At 34.1% G+C, this 27076-nt stretch overlaps 1 protein-coding gene across 20 annotated transcripts in view; it reads right to left on the bottom strand.

Moving 5' to 3' along the window:
• The window catches only part of LOC129809656 (low-density lipoprotein receptor-like), a 287351-nt gene that overhangs the window by 35258 nt on the left and 225017 nt on the right, over nt 1–27076 (bottom strand). For 9 of the 20 annotated variants that reach the window (XR_008752661.1, XM_055859662.1, XM_055859663.1 and 6 more), the window contains 4 exons: nt 19737–19955; nt 16088–16442; nt 15820–16018; nt 11828–12037 (listed from right to left, as the gene is read on the bottom strand). Coding sequence is in view for 18 of the 20 variants with exons in the window: in XM_055859662.1 (XP_055715637.1) it covers nt 11828–12037; nt 15820–16018; nt 16088–16442; nt 19737–19955 (983 nt within the window). In the remaining 2 variants the exon portion in view is untranslated. Of the gene's footprint in view, nt 1–3671; nt 3993–11827; nt 12038–15819; nt 16019–16087; nt 16443–19736; nt 19956–27076 lie in introns of all 20 variants that reach the window. The other 11 variants (XR_008752660.1, XM_055859656.1, XM_055859655.1 and 8 more) reach the window with 2 other exon arrangements.

Here is a 27076-nt window from a genome sequence, read left to right as displayed (position 1 = left end):
CAATGGAATAAACCTATATAAATTACCAACTTTTATTGAAAATTTGTTATTGAAAATAGTTAAGAAGAGAAATTTGATTGAAAATAAAGAATACTCATTAAATTGTCCGAAAATATAACTGAAGTAAACTAAAAGCTTCTATAAACTCTCTACGAGATAGGGCAATTAACTGAAAACTAAAAATAAATTAACTGGAATTTAATTTACCGACAATTATTATTTTAAAACATTTAATAAAAATTTAAATTGTTTCTACACTTGCAATGAATGAAAACTTCTTAGAATTTATTTTTGCCATATTTTCTGAACTTTTCCATTGAAATAATATTCAACAGCTAAGTGTTTTCTCAATAGCGATGCATAAAACAAGAGAGAACATTATTTTGAGAAATATTTAAAAATTTTCTTTGTCTTTCTTTGATGAAAAATTCTGATAGAAATTAAGAGTTATTTAATCTCACAAAGAATTCAGTGTATTTCAGTCACTGAAATTTTTCAAAATCTATTCTGATACATCCATATTTATTATTATTTGTCAAATTCAAGTATTTCGGGGATTTACAGATAGCTTAAAACATCCTGCAATTTCAGTGAAACATTGGGCATTGCAATTTAATTCATTAGATTAAAGTTATTGAATTTTACTTTTGGGATATTTAATGAGTGTACTGTTTTCGTTCTATAATTTTTTTTGATAATATTATTATAAAATTGTATTCATTTTGAATATATTCGATTAAATTCTTTTATTAAAATTTCAGTACACGACAATTTTACGAAAATATGAGGTTAAGCTTCTAATTTCGTCCACTTGTTTTCTTCCACAAAATTTCACAAATTTTTAATCTTTTCTAATTTCTAGATGAATAATGCCCAAAGAAACCAAGAGCGTGCTTTCTACGAAAGAAACGCTGTGGGAAAAGCCTTGGGAAAGTTCCGGAAGAACAAGGGACTAAGAGAATCAGCTGTACGATATTTCACACAATGTGGACGATATTAAAATTCCCTGTTTAACTAGATTTTCAATATTTTATCTTATGAATTGGTCACTACGAAAAAAGGCTTGTAAAGTCGCTAATTGGATCTTGCTAAAAATTTGTCGAAAGAATGCTGTTTCTCAATGTGATAAAACTTTACATTTTATGTCCAAAAACATCTTTTTGTCAAATTTTTAACGAGATCGAATTGACCACCGCTTTTACAAGAATTTTTCATATTCTGTAAAGAAGAACATCCTCTTTTGACAAGATTTTTTTGATAGTGACAAAACTTTCGTCCAGTGAATATTTTTGAACTTATACGCAATCTGTCCGAAATATTGCTCCAATTCCCGATAAAGAATACACCCAAAAGTTAAATAAATAAACAGAGAAGTAATATAAAAAATATGGAAATTCAATGAAAAAAAAAATCAAAATTAGGCTCAAGTGAGTTAAGTTGTATATTGTTTTTAAATAAATATACAATTTTATTTTTTGACAAATAAATTGACTGGAAGACTTAAGCATTGTTCAAAGTAATTACATATTCAAGCCCATTAAGTGCTTTAATTTAATGGAATTGCCTGATTGTATGAACCGTTTGAACTTTGAACTATTGAAAGCTTTCAAAGATTACAATTCCTAGCCAATCAGATAAGATTAAGATTAGATAATCACAATTATGTACTACTGTAGAATGCGGCGTGACTTTGGCCTCCGGGGATGAATTATCCCCCTGTTGTTCGCTTTTCTGCAATTCTAGATCTTAAGGATGGTCCTCACAGATTGGACATTGCTGAACGGGTCGGTGAAGATCATTCTCAAATGCCAGAATTAAAGAAAATCATATGAACAGCAATTGCCAAAGTCATTCCCAGTGAATAGAATCATCTGCATCTACACAGAATTTTTTTTTGTAAAATTGTTCGTAAATATTTGTGAATTTCATGTGGCAAACAAGTTCGTAACGTGATCACTTGACGAGCATTTTTTTGTGTTTTACAAATATTTGTTCGTAAGTGTTCGTAATCACACAAAAAAATGTTTGTAAAATTTTGTCATTTGTTCGTAAAATTTTGTTTGTCTTGCAAAAAAATTATGAACAAATGACAAAATTTTACGAATATTTTTTGTACGAACACATGTTTGTAAATGTACAAAAAATGCTTGTCAAATGATCATGTTACGAACAATGTTTGTAAAAAAAAACAAACTTTTACGAACTTGTTTGTGGGTTATACGATTTACAAGCATTTCGTAAGTCCCAAATAGGAATTCACAAACATTTTCGAACAAGTTTTTTCTGTGTACGGTAAACTTTAACCAATTTTTGTAGGCCAAGTTCAGCTTTGTCGTCCATAAATATATCAAAGAGCTTAGACAGAAAAAAATATTTCATAAAATTGTTCATAAATATTTGTGAATTCCCATTGCGGAGTTACAAAAACTTGTAAATCGAGTATCCTACTAAAAAGTTTGTAAAAGTTTTATCCACAAACATTGTTCGTAACGTAATCTCCTGACGTGCATTTTTCGTTCTTTTACAAAAATTTGTTCAACAATGTTCGTAAACACTTAAAAAATGTTCGTAAAATTTTGTCATTTGTTAGTAAAGTTTTGCCAGACAAACAAAAATGTACGAACAAATGTTTGTAAAAGAACAAAAAATGCTTGTAATGTGATCATGTTACGGACAATGTTTGTGGATAAATACAAACTTTTACGAACTTTTTATTAAGTTATACGATTTACGAGCATTTCGTCAGTCCTCAGTAGAAATTCACAAACATTTACAAATAATTTTACGAAATATGTTTTCTCTGTGTGGTCAATCAAAATGTATTTTTTATGTCGTTTTTTAGCCAACATCGTTAAGTTATAAAGGAATTTATCAAGATTGACTAATTCAACTAATTCTTCCAACCCATGTGGAATTTGAAAGAAAACAGATTGCTAAACTTTCTCTTGATAAGTACGATTAACATAGAGTATGAGCATAATCAGCTCTGTTTTGCATTTTTGAAGCACGTTTAATAAAATACAAACTTTAGTACCAACTTATTTAATCTCCTTTAATTAATGAACATGAGCTTTACCATTTATTGCAAAAACTTTATGATGAATGAATTTTTAAGTAAATCCTAAAACCGATATTCTCAAAGCCAAATAATAATTTAATAACATGAATAATAAATTTTTCAAATAAAATGCATTCGCCATAACTTTGGAGGAAATTCTTCTGTAGGAATCAAAGTAAAATAAATTATGAAATAAAAGTCAATTTGAGAGCAAGAATAAAACTCAAGATAATAATTATAAATAGTTCAAACTTTATAATAATTTCATCGTTGGAAAAACTTTTCCATCATTTCCTCTCTTCCGGTTTAACTCCAACAGAGGCAAGTTGTAAAAATTTACGAGAATGTGCGGAATTTGTGTGACTTGCACTTGGTTGCTCAATTAAAGTGAAAATGCACCAGAGTGGAATTTTCAGTTGAACACCCCTCGATGAATGAAGACATTTTGGGATGGTACATTGGGATGGGGTAAGAGGAGAATGGAGATTGGTGGATTGTGGAATAAGATGGAAGAGGTTGCATGTGAATTGAGAAGACCACAGACATTGAGTATCCTTGCCCCCAAAATGCAATTACATCGCACTTTAATTGCACATTTCAGTGCTCGAACTACCTCGTTCTGTCTGCCCACCGACAAGTTTATTGCACAGCCAGCGAATGTATTTATGCGACACATATAGCCCCCTATTGGCAACCCCATGCTCCCCCTGGTCAGTGCCCAGGAGTAAGCGAAAAGGAAAGGAATGGGCTGCCCTCCACCACGTTCGATTGTGCGTGAACTGAGGAAGTGTGGATGATGTGTAGGATGTCTCCACAGCTTCCATGGTGGATGATGATGATGATGATGCCTCTTGTGTTGTGGTTAATGCGATATAAGCAGTTAAATGGGAACAAATGGCAAGAATGTGAACATTCTTAGCTAATCGCTGTTTAACTACAATTGAAGAAAAAAGAGCACATCGTACTCCCTGAATTTATAATACATTTACATGATGAGAAGAAAAGAAGTCAAAAAATAGAGAACTCTTTCTCTCACTCCATAAATTCAATTTTATGTGCATATTCTTTTCTTATCTCAGATGAAACTTAGTTTTCTCCCTCAAAATGTCTCTGTCTCACATTTAAGTAGCGTGTGCCCCGCGGATAAATTGAAGAAAAGCTAATAAAAGTACTTCAAAGTTGAATCTACACGATGGTGCTAAAGACGAAGAAGGAGATTCTGGGAGGATTTATCTGGTGGAATTAATACACACAAAAAGACTAATAAATTTGATCAGAACATTTGTTTTACTTTGAAATCACGCGTCCTGAGAACATTAAAGAAAATTCTTTGTAACTTCTTTGGAAGTTAACAAAGAATAAATCAAAAACTTCCTTTATATAAAAAGAATATTGATGGGAATACAACGCTTTAAAAAAAAAACAAAGTCAAATAAAGTTATTCAGAAATACCATTTTTTAAACATTAGAAAAAAACTAAAAATCAACACCCCTATAAAAAACTTTTAAATTACGAATGCAGATCCGGAATGATTCCGGAATAATTCAAATGCTAAAAGGCGAAAAATTCATTTGACATTTTTTCGTTAAAGTTTCTAAAATTTATGTTATCAAAAGGCCTTAGAAAAAATCAGCCAAGATTCTAACTAATTTCGAATGAATTTGAAATTATTCCGGAAACAATTAAAAATATATTAAATTTTAGAATCAATATAAATTGTTTTATAACTAAAGAAAAAAATATTTTGGAGAGGATCTTGAAGTACAGCAGGAATTAAAGATTTCCGTAGTTTTCAGAAAATAGGGGAAAGCGCGCTACATTCAGGCGACTCAAGATTCGGAAAACTCAATCTTATGTTTCTTATAAATTTCACCCATAACTCTTTTCTGGAAATTTGAGGCATTGTACTAGCTATTTAAAGATAATATTATACTAGGCAAAGTTAATTTCTAGCACACTGAAAAATATGTGAATTTTTCGAAACTTGAGTCGTCCAAAGGTAGAGCGCTTTCCCCTATATTTTTTTTAAAGTCTTTAACTTGTTTTGACTAAATCTCTTCATCGACGAATTGCGTTTTTTGAATTGCTACAGCTTTGAATACTAGTATTTAGCATATAGATCACAAAATCACGTTAAACGAATATGACAACATTCTAAGAAGGTGATAGTAACTGGTATAATGAATAAAAAATATTTTTCGAAATTTAGTAATTTGTTCAATTTTGCGCTCAATTGCGTGTAATTTTAGAACTTGCGCTAAAGGAATAATTGATTAATTTTTAACGAATTCCGGAACTTATCCGGATGTTAATAAAACAAAATAGATATCCAGAAAATATTTTTATAATAGAATTTTCGCAGAAACGGGATGCTTTTATTTTACCAACATTTTCTGCTTCGTGAATTGATTTTTGAGTAAATCATCTCCGAAACTGAACGAATTTTGGATAGTTCAGATAATTATTTTGCATTCAAACTTTGGTTTAAAAGGTATCATTCTGGGGACTTTTTTCTTTTAAATGATATAGAACCTTTAATCAAATTCTTGCGAGAATTTGATTGTGTTTTTAGTGAATACTCTTAAAAAGTGAACGACTTCTGAATTATTCTGGAAATTACTTTTTTGCAAGGGTGAAACATTTTATTTACACTTCCTGTAGGGGGTTTCTGTAATTTTTCTGGCATTGTCACACATGAGTTTGAAACCTGTCATTGCCAGTTGAGTTTTTTTCTCATATCACATGAGTTCGAAAATGCAATTAATTAATTTTTTAGTGGAATCTATTTACTTAGCGATATTTTGCAAAATACAGTCCGTCTTGTTCGATTGTTTTATAAAATTCATTGTTATTCTAATTGTCAATAATCTCAAATATATGACTTTTGACAACGCTAAATGGCAATGTCGCAGCTACAGAATCGAAATTTCGAAAAAGCTATGCTGAGATTAGAACGAAATTTTTCATATGGGATTGCTAGAGTGTTACAGCATTTTAATTGCGACCTGACGTTTCGTTAAGTGTAGAAAATTTGGAAGTCTTGATAAGCAAGTTCCTCAAATGCATCACGTCAGAATATGAAATTTTGATTTTGTTCTTGGTTTCTCAATTGAGGGCATTGTTAGAAGGGATTTTTAAAAGAAATTGTCAAATTTAATTTTTCGGAGTTATTTGTTTCGTTAAATTTAGTGAAGACACCAACGAACAATTAAGTGAATGACCTCAGGAAATTCTTTGGAAAATAAAAAAAATGCTGCAAATCTACTAAAAAATAAGTCTAATAATCATAATTAATTAATATTGTTTAATAATCATTATTATTCCCAGATTCCAATAAATGTGACATGGTTACGATTGCCATTAGCTTATCGTAATTGGCCTTCCTAAGGGCCTTGACAGACTTGAGGATTAGCCGAGAGACGGCTTAACGTAATTATATTAGAAATAATGGTTAAAGTGCATTTTCATCATTTTCCACTAAGTCGTCTCTCGGCTTAAGTCGTAAGTGTGTCTAGGGCATAAGTAAGGGCAGAATCACATTGACAGTAAAAATGCTCACCCTCTTTCGTTAATTTACGCAAATTCTTTGCAATTCTTACGCAAATTTTCTATTACCGTATTACCTTATCTCATACTCGGTAACACTACGTGAAAATAATATAAGAAAATTGAAGAAATAAAACGAAAATTCGATAAACTGTGAACAAGAAAGACTGTACGATTAATTTCCCTTACAGTTTTTTTTTGCTCACCGTTTATCGAATTTTCGTTTTATTTCTTCAACTTTCTTATATTATTTTCACCTAGTGCCACCGAGTATAAGATAAGGTAATACGGTAATGGAAAATTTCCGTAAGAATTGCAATAAAAATGCGTAAATTAACGAAATATGGTGAGGCTACGGCGGGCGTTTTATTGTCAATGTGATTCTGTCCTAAAAACTAAAACCCTGAATCGATAGCCGTACAGGTCAACTCGTATAATCGAGCATGATTATGTGTATCATACACAAAAATCACATTTGACACTGTAAGAGAATTAAGACAGGTGCAATTCTCAACGGATCATTTCCGAAACTGAACGAATTTTGATTTTTTCCGGAAGTTATTAAAAATGTATTCAGAAAATGATAAATCATTTTCCGAATTCTGCGTTTTGTTATATTATTAGCGGAGACGCCAACCAAACATTGAGTGAAAAATTCCACCAAATCTGCAAAATTCCTCCCAGATAAATCTCCCTTCATTTGAAGAGCCGAAAGAAGACTTTCAGTGTGAGAAAAGAATTCGGTTAATAGAAAAAGAAGGATTCACCTTTCCAGACTTGAGTGTTATCTCTCTAAGGGACTCAAGTAGAAAATTGTAATTTGATCACAAAAAATGACCTTCTCAGCACATTTCCTGATGCTTCTATCATTTTTTTTTTCTTTTACAACTTTTGAATTTTATGTGAATGCACTACACTGTGTTATATTGCAATTGCAAATCTCTACTCATTCACACTCAGAATGCATAATGTGATTTGTACAAAAGACGGAGATGAGGCAAAAGTTCCTTAGCAAAAGAGATGCCACCCAGCTGAGTTTACACAAGCAATGAACCAAAAACTTAAACTAGCAAGAATATTAGTTTGTTCATTCTATGATCACACAAATTGTACGTGTGCTGCGTGTTATATGAAGATTATGTTCTACATTGGGCAAAAAGTTCATCTCTTTTGGAACACCACACACACTAAAAAACTTATGAATAACTTTCTTCGACATTTTCCCTCATAGAACCTCTCTCTATTTCTCTTTCTCTCTTTCTACCACGTTGCATACTTTCAATTTATATATTAAGTAAAAGCTTCTTCTACTCTCGATGCTTCTTCTAACTCCAATTAAAAGTACATAATTGAACGAAAGTTTTACATAATTGCATTTTTGCTGTAGCATCTTGACAGTGAATATTAGAAAGACTCGCACAAATAAATGGTCTAGGAAAGCTTTTCTCCCAAGCACAATGCAATCAACAAAAGCTTTCCGCCCCAGTGCAAAATTTTCATAATCATCCCATTTATATTTAAATTCATTGATGATGTTTGTAAACCACAGAAACTAATTCATGAGTCTACAGTACCCCTCCAGCACAGTAAACGCTTCAAAAAAGAGTCAAAAGCCCTTTAGATAATCTTAAATTTAGTGAATAAACAACAAACTTTGAAATATCATTTTGTAATGCAGAAATCCCGGGTAACTTTTAATGAGTAAACTAGGTTAACTTTATTACCTACAGATGTTGAAAATTTCAAATACAAAATTCCTGAATATGTCTATAATTATAGTAAAACTGTAAATTAAATGTAAATGCAAGTTAATAAAATCAATAGTCACCCACAATTTCAAATATTCAAACATCATTGCGAGATCAATTTGAATAATGTATCGCTTTTCATTTCGAAAACAATTATCCGGGCAGTTTGGTAACATACTGAACTCATCCGGATCCTAAATTATTCGATAGTTGTAAAATATTTCTCATTGATAATATATGATGGGAAGTATACAAAGTTGTGCAATTTCATACCAAATTGTAACACAATATCCGTGAGTTTATTTAAGCAGTGAACATTCCGGAAAATTGAATGAATATTTTCAGCATTTGCATATTGGCTCACAAAGCTTTCTCTACAAACTTTGTCCGTTTTATTGGGAATAATGCTCGCATTACGAAGCGTTCTAGGATTATCAATAATTCCCCTCTTATGTTAAAAATAAAAGAAAATTACCATGAAGCAAAATTTATTAAAATTTTCTTGATTATATTTGAAAATTATATGATTTTCATAATGATTAATTCTGACAAGGACAGAGAAAGATAAGAGCACAAATAGACTCAGGCTGATCCTCAAGACTGTTTAGCTTGTAAAATTTGGCAGTAAAGATTAATTGCAAATTATTATACGCACTGAAGGTTGAGGATCATCGAATAGAGGTACTTCGAATAAATTTTCTTTACTTAATTCTTTACTACACAAGCTAAATATTCTCAAGGATCAGGCTTTCTATTTTTTGCCCTAAGGCTCTTTTACGCATTTATAACTTTAGAAACAAATAGAATTTCAATTTCAATTAACATCTTGGAATGGTCAATCATCGGTGTACTCACTGCCGGTGTTCAATTCTCCAACTGTGTCTTGACGGTCTTGACTCAAAGTAAATAGCTTTCTCTTTGCCCAAAATATAGTTGATGTCAGAAGAATTCAAACTGAATTTTGAATTTTCAAACGAAATTTTCAAAAGAGTTATCAAGAGATTACGAAGAGATTTAATACTACTACAGGAATGATTTTCGAACAATAAAAAGAACACTCAAAATACATCGAAATACGAACAGGAAATATTCTAGCCACCACGCGAACAAAACGGGAAACTAAATTGCCTTTTATTTGACTTTAGAAACCGATCTTCGAATATTTCTTTCTGGTAAATGCCAACCTTCGAAATAGGTATTTAACCAAAATACATTTACAGTGCCCGCTTTGTAATCGAAAATTTGTTAGATAAAATTGAAGCCCAATTTACAAATAAAAAAAAACCTACAAATTATTAAAATGTGCCGCATAAAAACATCTTATCAAAAATGTTTTCCGAAGATACATTCGAAAATCCGACAGAGTCACTTTTTCTCTTCGTTTCGTCCGCTTGCAGTTCCTTGGGACTTTCATTTCCGAATTTTTAAAACATAAATTGTTGTCACGAGAAAGGTCGAAATAGAAAACTTCAGAGAATATTTGTTCTAAAACTCATTGAACATTCAAAAGTTCAATTAAAAATTAAAAAAAATTCTTTTTAATTCACTAAAAGTGTGAAAAAAGTCAGATATTCAAATTGAACAGCCCTATCAGTGCACATAAAAGAAGTCAATATGAGAACTTCTTATCGACTCCGGAATTAAAAAAATAAGGAAATAAGACCGTTCGAGATAATGTCCAGTTATGGAAAGTCATCGAAGATCGGAAGTCGATATCTTTCACCTTTTGACTTCCAGCTCGGGAACAAACTTAAGATCAAGAAAAAAATTAACCGATTCATTACCGATGAAGACCGATGCAGCCGGGTTCGAAATTTCAGCCAAACCTATTCAAAAATAGTCCGGAAGTCTAAAACACTGAGAAAAAAAGAGGGTGCGATTAACTTTTTTTCCTCATAATTTTAATACTTTTTAGGTGTAAAAATATTTCAACATTTTTAGTGGTAATTTTACACTATTTTAAGGGTCAAATTAACATGAAAAAGGGTAACTTTAACCCTTACTATACATAAAAATTATAATATTTATACCGATTTCGGATCAATACTGCAGGGTAAAATAAACATTTTCGGAATGTTATTTTAACTTTTTCGGATTTCCCTCACAGTGAGTGCAATTTCACATATTCTTTCCGTATAGAAGTACATATCTTGAAAAATTCGAAAATCTATTTGAAGATCCAAAAAAGAGACTTTCTTACTTCTTGATAATTCCGCAAGATGGCTGATGTACATCTTGTTCGAATTTCAAAGTGCTCAAGTGTCAGAATGTGATGGTCTTCACATTGTTTATTTTATTTATTTATTTATTCACTCTCCAAAAATATCTACAATGTACAGTATTGCGTCCACCGCCGTCTTAGCGTTGGTGACCAACCTCCAGAGGCAAACGTTGTTGTGAGAAAAAAACATAACAACGACACCTACTGTTCTTGTCCCATTATTTTATCACTCCATAATCACTGAGTAACTCTTTTGCGAGCTTTTTAGTGCAATATTTCATAAATTTTCCCCACCTTGTTCGAAAATTGAGTGTGAAAATTCAAAATTGAATTTGAATTCTTAGAACTTCAACGACTTTTTGTGCAAATAGATACCTTTTATCCAAGACACTATTGGAGAATCAAAATCTACTTCTGTTTGGGCTCAGTAGGAAGTTATTTTACAACATTTGGGCAAAGTGGTTTGTGTCTAAGGAGATGAAATCAAAACGTTCATAAAATCATTAAAATCGTTTAAATCGGAACTTCATGTATACTTGAGAATTCTCGGATTTTCTCTGAGATGAAATCTTAGTCAACCGAGAGAATTTAAATTGGTTTGAGTCTTCGAGAACTATAAACTTTTCTTAAAGTTCCACATAAAGACTATATACTTGTCAATTCGTTCTTTAATATATTAAAACAACTGCCAATCTCTCTGCTATCCAATTTATAAAGCGTCAAACAATATGATTGAGTTGCTTGAGAAAATTGTGGTTTATAGTTTTGCTAACACGAAAACTTTCCAGCAAACTACTCAATATTTCATTTTCTCACAAACTTTTTGATCAACTCTCTTCACACAATTATTAATCAGTCTTCCGCGTGAAAAGTCATATAATTCCCATTGACTATTTACCTTGGCAAAATTTATGGTATATTCCACCTAAAATATTTCCTAGGAGAATAGCAGCAGTAAAGCTCTGTAATTTATGCTTTTTGGAGAAAAACTTTCTCATTCCATTTTAAGAACAAGAATTATATTTCCCTGAACGTCTATGAAGAGGGAGAGAGCGAGAGAGAGAGGGTCTCTGAGGTGTTTGTGTTGGAAAGAAAGATGGAAAGAGCAAGAGATTCAAAAAGCGTAGGTGATTATTTTAATTGGATGATGTTCCACTCCCTTCAGCTACTTCTAGATTTCTGCTCTATGATCCCTAAGTCTTGTTATTTTCTTTTTGAAGCTTTTTTTTGGGTTTTATTTTTGAAATACTCACACGACTCATTCGCTCCAGTTGCCGAAGTTGTCCCCTGAGGAGGGACAATGATATCTTCTCGATTGTCATAAATATTACTCGAATGGTGTTCGATATTTTGACTACCACTCTGTGATTTATCATCCACGGTGTTATTTGATGTGGGAGTTACTGACAATGAATCCTCTGTTGTCGATGATGGTGGTGGTTTAATTGACGTCGTTGGGATCACTATTTTTTTTCATGCCCAATGTTTATTTTTTGTTTGTTTGTTTATGTGTGTTTTTTGCGTTTTTTCCAGTCATTCCCAAAAAAATTTATTAAATTATTCATTAAAGAAAAAATTAAAAAAATATCATTTGGCGTAACAGTAATATGGCAAATATTGTGATGTATCCCAGGTTTTAGTTCCACATTGGCATTTTTTTTGATACGCACATCACACAACCCCACACAAATAATTTTTGGTGGTTTTTTTTTCAAAAAAAATATTTTTGTTCAAGCATTATTTTGCGTTGATTGAGAGAGTAACCAAAGATGAAAATAAACCACAGAGGAAAAGAGAAAAAAATAAAAAAAAATATTAACTCAATTATCGACTGGGAAACTTATTTGGGTATTTTTTATCATGACTTAATTTTTTCTTTTCAGGGGATCTACTTAAAAATATTTAATATTTGGCACAAAATCTGCTCATTGGGTTTGAAAGTGGCACAAGAGTTTATAGACAAATTTGAAATTTGATAGACTTGCTGGCATATAACATTTTCTAGTAGAGGAAAGTATTCTCCTTTCGAACGTTCAGGCCTTCGAATAATGTGAATTTCTGTTGCATTTCCTAATAGATTTTCATATTATTGTCGCATAATTATCAATATTGATGACTAACTAACTAATAGTCTATAGAAATGTGTAAGTGTCTTAGGAAAAGTAAAAGAAAAATTACGTTATTCGAAGGCATGAACGTTCGAAGGGAGAGTACTTTCCCCTATTAAAAAATAAAAGTTAGAGAAAAAATGATCGGTTTTTATAAAATGGTAAGTTACCGGGACAAAATGGTTCAGATATGTCCAAGATTCCAAGACCTTACAAATGAGTCCATACTTGCCCAAATCGGATGATTTTCATGCTTTATAAAGAGATATATTAAAAAAAAAACAAGAAGACTTGATAAAAGTAGAACAAAGTTTGTGTCTCGGCTAAACTATAATTTCCTATAGTTCTGATTAACTATTTTTCTTATATTCTTTTCATCCAAAATCTGAGAAAATATAGCATAAGATGATCAATCTTTATACAGTAGGCCGATGATAGATTAGTCAACAAGTGTTGTAAATCAAAATTAGGGATATTGAAAATAATGAATCTCAGCTTAAAAAAAATACAAAACACCGTGCTAAAGAAGATTGGACTGCAAATGAAAAGCATGCCCATCGCATACTTTAAAAAAATATTGCTACATGAAAACAAATATAGATATTTAGAATAAGATAAAAACATTAAAAAAAAAATATACATGAAAGTTTGTGTCTTGGCTAAACTATACGATTCCCAGTATATTTTTCTTCTATTAAATTACTTTGATTTTCTCTCGCATACAAAAAGTTAGAGAAATAATCAAGATTAGGAAATAAAAAAAATGATCTTAAATATTTAGAAATTAAAAAACTAAGATTTAAGAACAGAAATACTTCTTATTTTAATAAGAATTAACAAATAAAATTGAAATCTCTCAAATTCCATCTTCATTTAATTTTAGCCTTTCCAATATTAGATCCTGGGATCCTGGATTCCTGACATTTTTACTATTTCGATTATCGGAACTCATTTTGAGAGTAAAGTATTAAATAAAACTGTTTCAGAATCCCAGAGATCCTAATCCATTGCAATCCGGAAATCTAAAGATCTCGTTTAGAATTTTCGGTGTATTCGGTTGGGATATTTGGAGAAAATTATGGTGAACTCTGATGGCAGTCAAAATCCCGAAAACTAATATCCAAAACACCAAAATCCCGAAACGATCAAAATTCCGAAAATCAAAAACCTCGAAAAGCAAAATTCTGTACGTATAAAACCCTAACAGCCAAAACTCCAAAAAGGAGAAATCCCGAAAGAGAATATCCCGAAAATCTACAATCTCCAAAGACAAAACCCAAAACGCCAAAGTCCTGAAAATCCCGCAACGATCAAAATCCCGAAAATCCAAAACCTAGAAAGGCAAAATTCTTTTGAACACACAAATTCCTAAAAGCCAAAATTCCAAAAACGAAAAATCCCGAAAATCTACAATCCCCAAAGCCAAAACCCAAAACATCAAAATCCTGAAAAGGTCAAAATCCCGAAAAGTCAAAATCCCGTATGGGTCAAAATCCCGAATTAAAATCCTGAATGGGTTAAAATCCCGAATAGCTAAAGTTCCGATTAGTCAAAATCCAGAATGGGTCAAAATCCAAAAAAAAAAACAAAATCCTGAAAAGCCAAAATCTCGAATGGACCAAATTCGAAACTCGAAAACTTGAAAGACAAAATCCTGCGCGTATAAATCCCGAAAAGCCAAAATTTCGAAAAGCTAAAATCTCGAAATTCATTTGTATAAAATACATATCCGTCTCACATTAAATCAGTAAGCACCATATTACCTTGTGCTTAATTTATTTTTCTTAATCTTTTAATTTCTTAACATAATTCAAATATTCTTAACAAAGTTTTAAATTTTAATCAAATGTGGAACACTTACAATAATGTAATTATTTTGTAAATGTACAAAAAGTAGCTCAATAAAATATTCTATAATTACTAAAATTAAAATCTTGAAAGTCAAAATTCCAAATGATCAAAATCCTGAAAGGGCTTATACGGAAGATAATGTGATATTTTCAAAAAACACAAAAAAAATCCCTTTGCCCGTTTGCGGATGCGATCATGACAGAAGCTTTGACATTTTTAAGAATTCGGACATTTGGGCTTTTCAGTATTTTGGCGTTACGGATTTTAGTTTTCGGAATTTTGACCCGTTCCCAATGAACTCAATTAAAGCGAATAAGATGATTATCAAATCTGTGTTTTATAGGAATTCAAGCATTTTTACGCTTGTCAAATTTAATTATTTTATACACTCAGCTCTTCGTTATCCGGCACTTCGTTATCCAGGTGACAGCTGCCAAACACTGGCGGTTGATGTATTCAAAAATATTTTTACTAAACATGAAGTTTCTCCAGAGTGAATTAAAGTATTATTATCATTGTATCGAAGTTTTTAATACATAATTGTGATAAAAAATGAAACATATGCATACCATGAAGAAAATTCTCTTGTTCTTTGTCAGACAGAAAATAAATTCACACAGCACAAAATAGAAAAACCGTTGATCATTCAAAAAACCTAAATGTCATTTTGTCCCCTAGTCAGCCGGATAACGAAGAGTCCAGTGTCCAGTGTAATGATTATATTTTGATATTTTAGTTACATACAAAAAAACATTTTTTAGATTTTTTCATATCCTTGAAATTCCTGTACACTGAGAAAAAAAGGGGATGCGCTTAACTTTTTTCCTCATAACTTTAACACTTTTTAGGTGTAAAAATATATCAACATTTTTTAATGTTAATTTTAGACCTTTTCAAGTGTAAAATTAACATGAAAAAGGGTAACTTTAACCCGTAATACACCTAAAAAGCATAATATTTACACCGATTTAGGATTAATACTTTAGGGTAAAATTAACATTTCCGGAATGTTATTTAACTTTTTCGGATTTCTCTCACTCAGTGTAATCAAATGATCTCTTAACACCTAATAAATATCACGAATTTGAATTTATCTTAAAATTGAAAAATTGGAGCTGTTAGAAAAGAGGGATGAAACTCAGGTTTGTGTCTTGGCTAAACATAAATAATGTTTAAAGTTAAATGCCTTACTAAAATCCTTGCTATGGAATAATGAAAACTATATATTTTTTATGCCACTTTCTTGCCCTCTGAGCGAAATTGTGCTGAAAGAAAATTGCACTTACCGTCTTCGACGCACATGAGACCATCTTCCATAAGTTTGAGCCCGGTAGGACAGGCGCAGGAGATGCGGGGACTGCGCTCATTAATCTTGGGCGCCGGCAAGCAGAGATGCGAACAGTGACCATTAACTGCTTGGCAGTAATTGACACCGTCGGGCTGCCTGTACGGATGGTAGACATGGATGGTCATGGGATGCTGCAACTGTTAGAAAATGCCCCCATCATTAGCACACAAATCCCACAAACCATGAGGAAAATGAATTGGACTCACCATATGGAGTGCCGTAATGGCTTCAACGTCTTTCCCGGTAAATTTATTGGCTTTGAAGACAGCTTCTTTGTCCCAATCCGTCCAGTACACAAAGTCCTCGAAGGTCGTTATGGAAAACGGATGACGAAGGGAATCGGGAGAGTAGAGGACTACATTCCTCCCACTACCATCGTAGTTGCACGATGAGATCTCATTGAGCTTGGCATCCACCCAATATACTCGCTTCCTCACCAAATCCAGCGTGATCCCATTTGGCCACTTCACCTCGTACGTCACAATAGGCATTCGGTGCGTGCCATCCATGCCAGCTCGTTCAATTCTGGGCGATGAGCCCCAGTCCGTCCAGTACATCCACCTAATTGAGAGGCCAGAGAAATGTTAATAGACCCTCTTTTGCACACCCGACGCCACTCTGTGGATCCACAGCTCTTCGGCGAGGGGTGTACCTCTTCAACCTTTAAGGGAGGGTGGAATTTGTGCCAATTCTTCTGGGGCCAAAGGGATTGAGTGAACAATATGGCTAGTAATTTATTAAGGCTATTCATGTTTAGCTCATTCTGACTTTTTCAGCGAAATAAACGAAAAGTTCACTTACTTCGCTTATAGAAAAATTTCCTTGAACTACTCTTGATAGTTCATTACTTAACCGATTTGGAAAAAAACTGGATTCATTTGAAAGGTCTTGGAATTTTGAACAAAGGTATACTAATTTCAACTGGTAATGAACCGATTTTTAGGTAAATTTTTAAGTGTGGTAAATCGGTTTTAAGACAAAATCTCGAATGGATTGAAATCATAGAAAACCAAAGTCGAAAGAAGCTAAAATCCCGAAAAAAGAAAATCCCGAAAACTAAAATCCTAAAAGACAAAATTACGAAAAGCAAAAATCCTGAAAGCCAAAATTCCGAAAACCAAAATCCCGTGCGTCAAAATTCCGAAAGCATTGAATTTCTGAAAGTCAAAATCCTGAGCGCCAAAATTCCGAATGCGTTGAATGCCTGAAAGCCAAAATCCCGAAAGCCAAGATTCTAAATACGTCGAATTCCTAAAAACTTGAAAGCCAAAATTCCGAATGTTTTGAAGTCTTGAAAGCGAAAATCCCAAAAGCCAAAATCCTGAAAGTTGAAATCTCGAAATTCAATATCCTGAAGACCAAAATCGCGATAGCCAAAACCCCAAATACCAAAATCCCGAAAGCCAAAATTCCAAACGTGTCGAAATCCCGAAAGCCAAAATTCCAATGGGTCTAAACCCTGAAGAGCCAAAGTCGCGAAAAAAACCAAAATACCCAAAGAGAAAATCCCGAAATCCAAAATCCTGAAAGCCAAAATCCCGAAAACAAAATCCCGAAATCAAAAATCCCGAAAGCTAAAACTCCAAAAGCAAAAATCCCGAATGCCAAAATTTCAAATGTGTCGAAATACTGAAAGCCAAAATCTCGATGATTCTAAACCCTGAATAGTCAAAGTCACGAAAAAAGCCAAAATACCCAAAGAAAAAATCCCGAAAGCCAATATTGTTAAATCCAAAATCCCGTAATCAAAAATCCTGAAAGCCAAAATCCCAAAAAAGCAAAATCTCAAAAGCCAAAATCCCGAAAGTCAAAATCCTGAAAACCAAAATTCCAAAAGAGAAAACCCCGAAAGCCAAAATCACAAAAGACAAAATATCGGAAGCCAAAATCCAGAAGAAACAATATTATAAGGAGGATAATTTTGTAAAATAATTTTTCAAAACACAGAAGAAGTCGCTTTACTTCCAGCAAATGCAATTGCAAACGGGGGGGGGGGAGGCGTCCCTATGACACTTTTGAGAATTTAGAATTTTGGATTTTATTTGGAATTTGGGCGTTCAATATTTTGACCTATTCGGAATATTACCTATTTCTGATCTCGATCCATCCGGAACTTTAGTTTTTTTAAATTTTTTTTTTTAATTTTCAGGATTTTTATGTTCGGGGTTTTGTTCGTTTTGTCGGGACTTTAAGCTTTTTGGAATTATCTCATCTGGACCCATTCGGGACATTGGTTTTTCGAAATTTTCGTTTCCAGATTTTGGAATCTTCAGGATCTTGACGTTCGGGATTTTGGCTTTTGGAATATCCTGATATCCAAAATCTCGAAAGCCAATATCCTGAAATCCAAAATCCCGAAAGCCAAAATCCTGAAAGCCAAAATCCCGAAAAGGCAAAATCTCAAAAGGCAAAATCCCGAAAGTTAAAATCCCGAAAGCTAAAATTCTAAAAGAGAAACCCCCGAAAGCTAAAATCACAAAAGAGAAATTATCGGAAGCCAAAATCCCGTAACAACAACTGAGGAAAATTTTGTGGAATAATTTTCTAAAACACAGAAGGAGTCGCTTTACTTCCAGAAAGCGCAATTGCAAACGGGGGTGTCCCTATGACACTTGAGAATTCAGGATATTGCTTTTTTCCGGAATTTGGACGTTCAGGATTTTAACATATTCGGAATTTTGCCTATTTCTGATTTCGACCCATTCGGAACTTTGTTTTTTGATTTTTTTTTTAATTTTCTGGATTTTGTTGTTCGGGATTTTGGTCGTCTTGACGGGATTTTAGCGTTCGGGATTTTAATCTATTCGGAATTTTGGTTTCTCGATTTTGGAATTTTCAGGATTTTGACGTTCAGGATTTTGGCTTTTGAAATTTAGATCTTATGAAACAAAAAAGCTTCATAACAGTTTTATAGTTCTTAGCAAACCATTAGCCAAGACACACATACCAATTATACGAACATAAAACCCGATAAACTTTTTTTAAAATCTTGTCGTATATTCATTTTAAACTCCTCAAAGTAAAGTTTTCTTCATTTATAGTACTATTAGATTTATGTATCTTTCTATCCGGATTATAAAAGTCTTCGCAAGAATTTTTAATAAGTTTAAATGGTGTGTGTCTTGACTTACTGAGAAAATTTCATAATACATTTTATGACTATTCTCTACCATTTCCTAATATCCTGGTGTCTGTACATTGAAACTCGTTAGGGCACAAACTTTTTAAAAACCAATAACTGAATATTATTCCAAGTTATTTCGTTGCCAAACTCTGAACATTTGATTTCAACGCTATTGATAGTCATAGGAATTGGCTTAGAGCGAAAAGCGAAGCAATTTTGAGATACGGAATCTCATCAACCAATAAAAATCAAATTGGAATAGTTAAAACAATTCACAAACTTTTTGCAAATTCTGCAAAAAGTATTTTTCGCGCACTTCAGCGCGAAAGTATAAAATAAAACTCAAGTGAATCAAGTTTCGCGAAAAATTCCAACAACACTATATCAAAAGGGAATTCTCAACAACTCCACAAGAGATTCCAGAAATTATTCATTGAGCATGAATTTGCAAGAGTGGCGAGTTAGCAGCAAACTGAATGGTAAACCAGAGAGGAGCTGCATAAACCCCTCGGAAAGCCCTTTGAATTTTGGCATGTTGGAAATTGAGAGGCGACTGAGGAAGAGTTATTGCTGGAAGTTGAGCATCGACGCCCATGTTCTGGACAGCCAACACATTCCAGATGTCACTCTTCCTCTTACGCTTCTCTTTCTATGTTTTTTTTTGTGTTTTGGGGGAGTAGCTGTGGGAAAAAAGCCCCATTGAGAGGCTACATGGTCACATTATTATTTACCCATTGAGTGGATCCAGAGCGATGGAGCGCGGAATTTCCACGTCATCCTTAATCAACACTTTTCCCATGTTCCCTTCGAAATTGGTCAACTCAATTGTGCACTTGTGGGTGTCGGTGAAGTAAATATGATTGTAAATCCAGTCCACGGCCAATCCATCCGATGTTACAATTTGATCACGCACCACAACAGTCTTGTCGCTTCCCTCATCAATTGGTGCCCTGCAACAATGGAAAATGCAAAAGAAATCCAATGGTGAGCTTTTTTTAGCTCCTGGTATATGAGATTCCAACACTGAGGAAAGGTAGATTGTCGAGAATCTCTTTTAAAACCATAAAAAAAGTTTGCATTATAAAAGTCTTAAGTTTCCTGAAAATTTGCCAAAAAACTTTAGGCCACTCCCTCTTATATGTTACAACCAATAAAAGATGATTTTCTTCTTAATTTTTCAACAGAAAAGGGCATCTACAACATCAACAAAAAACTTACCAACAGTAACAATTTGAGTTAATGTAGGGACACTAAAAAATAAATTGGTTAAAAAAAATAGACCACGCCTCCAACAAAATACGGATAATGTATAAAAATAAGTATTTTTACAGAAAATGATTTTCAAACTTCATTTTAATTGCAGCATATATTCGATAATCTTGAGGAAAAGCGAATAAAAAAGTTATTGATGGAAAATACACAAAAGTAGGCGTGGCTTTTCAGGAGGCGTGGTAACATTAATATTTTCCCGCTATCCTGCCTCCAAAAAATTCATTTTTTATTTGATGTCCTATTCATAATTAGGGACGATTTTACGGTTTTCCAGACTATTGACACTTATGGTCAACTCTGGCTCAGTAAAAGCATTCTGAGTCCTCACATGACGAAAAAATAGGGAATTACAGAAGGAGGTGTTTACTCTACTAAATAAAGATTTGCTTAGTATTCCTTCTAAGCCAATCTACAATATCTCATTCTCTAATCCTACCCTTGGACAACTCTACCTAGGTTTTCTTCTTATCCCGTTCCTTACCATGGTATTATACATCATACGCAAATTAAGTGATTTTAGATGATTTATTCCTGGGCAATGTGGGCAATTTTTATCCGAATTGCTGTCGGGAATGGATTTTTAGTAACTTTAGTTCTTCAATTGCTTGGGAAAAATAGTCTGACAGAGATGTAAATACATTTTGTTACTGTTTTCTTGCTTCACGGAAGATCATGCAAAATTTCTGCTCAAAATGGCGCACAGAAAATACGACATCCCGACGAATTTGTTAAAATTGGCCTCTTTCCTCTTTCCTGATTTGAATTCTAGTTGCCAATTCATTTTCTTGTATAGTTACTCTATCTAAAGGAATAGAGTTTGTAATGAATTAATGCACAGAGTTTAAATTCAGTGACAGTTAGGACGTCTGTTTGACAAAAGCTCCCCGCGCCCCCACAATAGGTAAAGAAATTTTCTTTTAAAAAAATTCATCTATTAATCTGTAGGAAGCTAATCCCAAAATATGAACATTCTATCTCAAGCATTTCTGGTACATTGACTGAATGGGTTATCATACTAGAAAGTCTGGAATAGGTCAAGTGAGGTAGGTAAGCTAGAAATGGTAACAGTGAGCTAGACTGAAATCTGATGGCAAGTTTCTCCCTAAAAGTTTATTAAAACCTGTCTAAAAAAAAGACGTTATATTTCGCTGAAATTATAAAAGAAGTACAAGCAAATTTGTTTAAGTCACGGTGCATGGTAAAGATTTTATAGTTTCACTTTTATAATTAATTGATAAATTTAAAAAACCATTATAAGAAATTGCTTAAGAAAAGTAGAAAAAATAAAAAAGTGAATCTGAGAAAGGTTAATCATTTACGAGTATACTAGACCGACTCATGACCGATTAAGTCCGGCGCAGTCGGATTGGAAATTTCGAGATCTTCCAAAAAATTCTAAATTTAAGCAAATCGGTTGAAAAAAAGGCCCCCAAAGTGGTTAAACTTTGATCTTCGAAAATTCGATATCGAAATGGTTTTCGAACATAGGTGTCCCAAGACGAAATATTCGCCTTAGCTAGCTCCAAAACAAATTCGAAAATAAAAGAAATCGTAGGAGTCGTTTTAGAAATAAACCAAAAAGCATGGTTTTGGATGGGATGAAAGAAGAAAATTGTCACAGATAATATTGAGTTATGGGGGGGGGGTCGTCTAAGATCGAAAGTATATATGTCTTACAGTTTGGCCTTCCGTGTCACAAATTGAAAAAAAGTGGATGATATAGCTGCTCTCTCTTTGAGTTCGAGCAGTAAAAATAAGTTGTCCGAAGTTCAAGCCGTTCAAAGATAGCGCACTTTCCCCTAAAAAGTATTCCGATCTTAAAAGAACCGAATTAGCGTGTCTACTGTACTATAATTTGCACCAGGAGCCATACCAGAAATATTAGCAAAAACCTTGTTTCAAATTGCAACCGCTGAGCTCTAGCAGCGCCCCTGGCGTCAAAAGGCAGAGAGTAAAAAATATCAAAAGGAGTGTTTATTTGAGAATAATAAAAATTAATTATTGTCATTAATATAATACAGAAAACATAATTCGCAGGTATTTTGAATGAGAAAAAGGGCGGTGATTTTTAACACTGCCATCTTGTGGCGACAAATATATTATCATAAGTCTATAAGAAAACCACAAATCGCTATCTACCACTGTTTTCTCCCCAAAATGCTCTGGACGTCCGTTTGATGGCAGTCCCATGAACTCTTGTTATACAAAACCATGTAAACCATGCTCCACTTCGTCCCTTAACCTATTACAAGTTTTTTTTTCATTTTTCGTGCAAATTGCAATAGGTGCGATGTATCAACCATAAGAATCCCATCAAAAATATTCAATTTTCTCTACATGGAATATCAATGAGCAAAATTGACCATTGTCCGAGAAATCCCTCAACATAACATGGACATTTCCACAATTTCACAATAGATGGACTCCCTGAACGAACGGTCCTTTTTCCACTTTGTGGGGGTGAGCACCACCTATTGAAATAACTCAGCGTCATTCTTCAACCGTCCATTCAGCAAACTACACAAATTCACTCTGCACAGTGTTTTGTGTTGTTGTTGTTGAGGCCGCCACTCAACGAAAAAGGGCCCAAACTTACTCAATTTAGGCAAATTTTTGTTGTGGTGAATGAGACTGGAGAAAACTTTCTCCCATGAATGGACACTTTATCCCTCTCCCCATATTTATAGCTCTTTTTTTCCGCCTCAAACACAATGAGATGGCGAAACAGAAGTTGGCAGAAGAAATGTACGATTATTGACGAGATTTTCCACTTGTTTGGGGAGAAAAATTCTTCAAGCACCAAATTATTCACCAAACTCATTCTCTCCAATTCATTCTCATAATGGACAGCTATTGCCGGGCATTTTGCCATGAATTAATTCACGATATTTCTACTCCTATAAAGAGCAAATTTGGCTGATTGGGCTTATGGTTTGTCATATTGCAGCGAAATTCTTAGTAGGAAATTGAACTTTAAGTTTTTTTTTCTATCTCACTAAATAGAAATTTAAATTTTCAATTTTTTTTGGAGAATGTGTGACTTAAATAAATCCTTTTTCATATTAATGAAGTAATAACGGAATTTTCTGTCATTTTCAAATTAAACGACAAGTCTCCTGTCAAATTTAAATGACAGGGAAAATTTCTTGTCATTGAAATTTACAGAAACATTAAAAAATTAAATGCATTTGTAAGCCCAGATGGGGCTCACTTAAATAGAAAAATACAAACTTAGAGGGAAATTGGAGAACTGAAGGTGCCACCCATTTTCACTTCATGAGAGTGAACCGTCCACGGCGACTGATGCTCACTCACTGAAGTGCAGGGACAGCTGACATGAACAAAAGCCCCAGCAACCTTCAGCACCCGCCTAGGGATGTTGGGTGGGGTGTGTCATAGGAATGAAGGATTGGGATTGGTGGGTTTGGCCGTCGACTGGGTTAACAATTGTCGAATGGGCCATACGCTCTACAATTCGGCCAATCCTGACAGAGTTGCCGTCCCTTGGCAACGTGGTGAAATAGTAGGAGCCCCGGGTCAGGACCATAGTCTACCAACCTGCTCCTTCAGCCCATATCACCACAATGTCTCGGAATCTGGTATACTCATCGAAGAAGGCGAATTACCCTTAAATTTCCGTGATGTAGAGAGCGTTCGAATCCTTGTGACATCAGTGTGAATGAGCCACGGATCGAATGTGAGGTGGCACTGCCCCTCGAGGTGTTTCACAATAGGTATTGTAAAACCACTAGAGGATCTGCAGTGGACCTCCTGGCGATCGCTCAGACCAGCCAGTGTTGGGGTGATCGCTCAGATCATCCAATGTTGGGGTGATCGCTCAGATCATCCAATGTTGTGGCGATCGCTCAGACCAGCCAGTGTTGGGGTGATCGCTCAGATCATCCAATGTTAGGGTGATCGCTCAGATCATCCAATGTTGTGGCGATCGCTCAGACCAGCCAGTGTTGGGGTGATCGCTCAGATCATCCAATGTTGGGGTGATCGCTCAGATCATCCAATGTTGGGGTGATCGCTCAGATTATCCAATGTTGTGGCGATCGCTCAGATCAGCCAATGTTGGGGTGATCGCTCAGATCATCCAATGTTGGGGTGATCGCTCAGATCATCCAATGTCGTGGCGATCGCTCAGATCAGCCAGTGTTGGGGTGATCGCTCAGATCAGCCAATGTTGGGGTGATCGCTCAGATCAGCCAATGTTGTAGCGATCGCTTAGATCAGCCAATGTTGTCCTCAAGCGTCCAGGTTCTCACTGCTAATGCGTCTTTTTCCTCTTGGGAATTAATCATAAAGGCTATATCAACTTAGTTGCTCAACATAGAATCATATCCCATCTATATTGTGATCCAATCACTGTCGAGTATCGTTTTTTTCTAAGGTTTCTCAAGTTATCCAGCAACAGCATTCCTTTTACATTGGTCTTATGCGCCTGATAAGAATCCAATTAAGTTCTTGTTGGTTAAAGTTGTGTTGTCTTGCATTTTGATTAGAAGTCATCTGTGTACTAGAATTTCACTGTTGTGTGGAACGTGCATTGTTGTAGAGTTGTCTTGTAGGATCCCGATGTGAAGTCTTCTCCTCTTGCTGCAGTAATTAACTTGGTTTGCTCGGTGCTTTCGTTCCCTGTTTCCTAACTTTGGAGTGCAGTGATTGTATGCATCAAACTCCTGGCCAGATTCTGTCCGCTTTGTTGTAATTGGATCGTACCTCTGGACCTAGGAATTTGATCATACCACTATCCCATGATTTACCGTTTTAGTCATGTGATTCAGTTACCGACCGTGTACTCTAGAGTTTATAACCTATCGCTCCTATTTTTTGAATATTTTTTTGAGTAGACCCCCTGAAAATCCTTCCTTAATTATGTAACAGAAATTAGCCTGCAATCAATAATTTTAAATTTTATACCCTCTTTACCGTTTCCCGAAGTAAATCATCTATTATTCTAATATTATTCTAATTTGATATTATTTGCCATTTCGTTGATATGAGTTGTTATTATCCTGAGTCCTAATTCCTGTATTTTGCTTTACGTCTTGATGTGTCAATTTGAAGTTTGTGATATATTATCCCTCTCGCTAACTATCCTTTTCTTTCATTCAATTCTCCTTCCTTGAATAGAACTCATTCAGTCCCTTCTATTCTCATTCCTGTCTTTCTTTTTCCCCTATCTGATGTCTTATGAATTCTACATGAAACTTCATACGACAGTCTAATTATACCAGAGTCACCATACTAATCTTTGCACAGATAGCGTTACAGATTTAATTGTTTTCTTAATACCGATCCCTGTAGGCTTTGGACTTCCGCTTATGAGTTGTGTAGTTGTTTCAAATCTAAGTAGGTCTTATTCTCGTAGGTACTAAATCCGTCATCATGGTGCGATGTGGTGAAGGTATTTTTTTTTTACTCTTTCCGTTAAAGTTGTAGTTTATCCGTTGTTGAAGTGCCGACTGCTACTAGTTTCGTTCACCGTCTTCCTCAAGGTCGCGCCGTAGGTACAAAACTTTTCATCATCCTATTTCTTGTTAATCCTATTTGACCCCATGCGAATTACCGGTTCCGTATACAGCGCCCACTATTTGCAATTATGCGTAGTACAGCTTTCAACTGAATATTTTAAAAGTGCCAACCGTCGATATGATAAAAGTGGTGATCTTTTCATGCCTATGTATCCCAAGCGCTGAAGGAAGTTTTATTTCCTCATTAACCCGATCCTTTGTTTTAAAATGTGTATCCTTTGATTTGTGTTCGTTTTTTTCGAGTAATAATAATATTGAGCTCACGGTTTGCGGTACGAAGTTTTGACGATCGTCCTAACTCTGGTGTAAAAATTTACTTTAATATGGCAAATATTGATGAACATTTATTAAAGTATGTAGAGGCCATTAATGTTCCAATATGACAGCGTGTTCCTATTCTTCCCCATTAAGTAATTCCTTCTCTCGCAATATAATTATCTATCTGTCTCTAAGGAGTCACTTCCGAAATACGAACAGTCGATCTGTAGTATTTTGCATAATCGCCTGACTGAGTTATGATCTTCTGTTGATGTAGATGGTTCGACAAAGCCTTATCCAATTAATGAATTACTATATTTTCTGAGCGAGTGTTGTACAACTGAAGTTAATTTCTATGCCGCAAATGTTGACTAAAATAAGCGTCGCGTCGATATGGTCACGTTTCATGATATTCCCTATCGTATTCAACCTAGATTTACACGCGATTTAGTGTCTTTATGTTACGTAGCCCTGTATTCCCGTATGTATTAAGAATTCTAAAGAGACTATATTAATATTAAGACTTTTTTAAAATACTATCTAATTGTTACTGAATTCGACTTATATAACCGTGAATTACCCGTCTTTTTTATCTATCATATATCTGCCATCTGAAATCCGCTTCCTTAAAGTTTTAGTTACCCCTTTTATTCCAAAATATTCCTTTTTGATTGAGATCAGATCCAAGAGCATGTAGTGGGAAAAGTTTTCAAATTTCTCTCGGCATGGCGACACGACATAATGTTCTTTCGAAGATCCTCCGTTTTGTCCAACATCCGATGTATATTGAACAATTGGTGAAAAGTATGGTATGCAGCTGTGTACATTCTAAAAGCATTACGCATATCTATTTATGAGGGGTTTATTGCAAGGGATAAGTTCTCAACCCGGGTGTCCGACCATCTCGGAAATCCCAAGACCCGCCTAATGAGTGGTGCATATTGTAAAACTGAAAAAACCTTTCTGTGGAATAATTGCAATGCTGCCGATATGTCTATTTG

Source organism: Phlebotomus papatasi, chromosome 1 (genome assembly GCF_024763615.1).
Source record: "Phlebotomus papatasi isolate M1 chromosome 1, Ppap_2.1, whole genome shotgun sequence".
In the NCBI taxonomy this organism is placed as follows: Eukaryota; Metazoa; Arthropoda; class Insecta; order Diptera; family Psychodidae; genus Phlebotomus; species Phlebotomus papatasi.
This window is presented reverse-complemented; position numbering and strand designations above follow the sequence as displayed.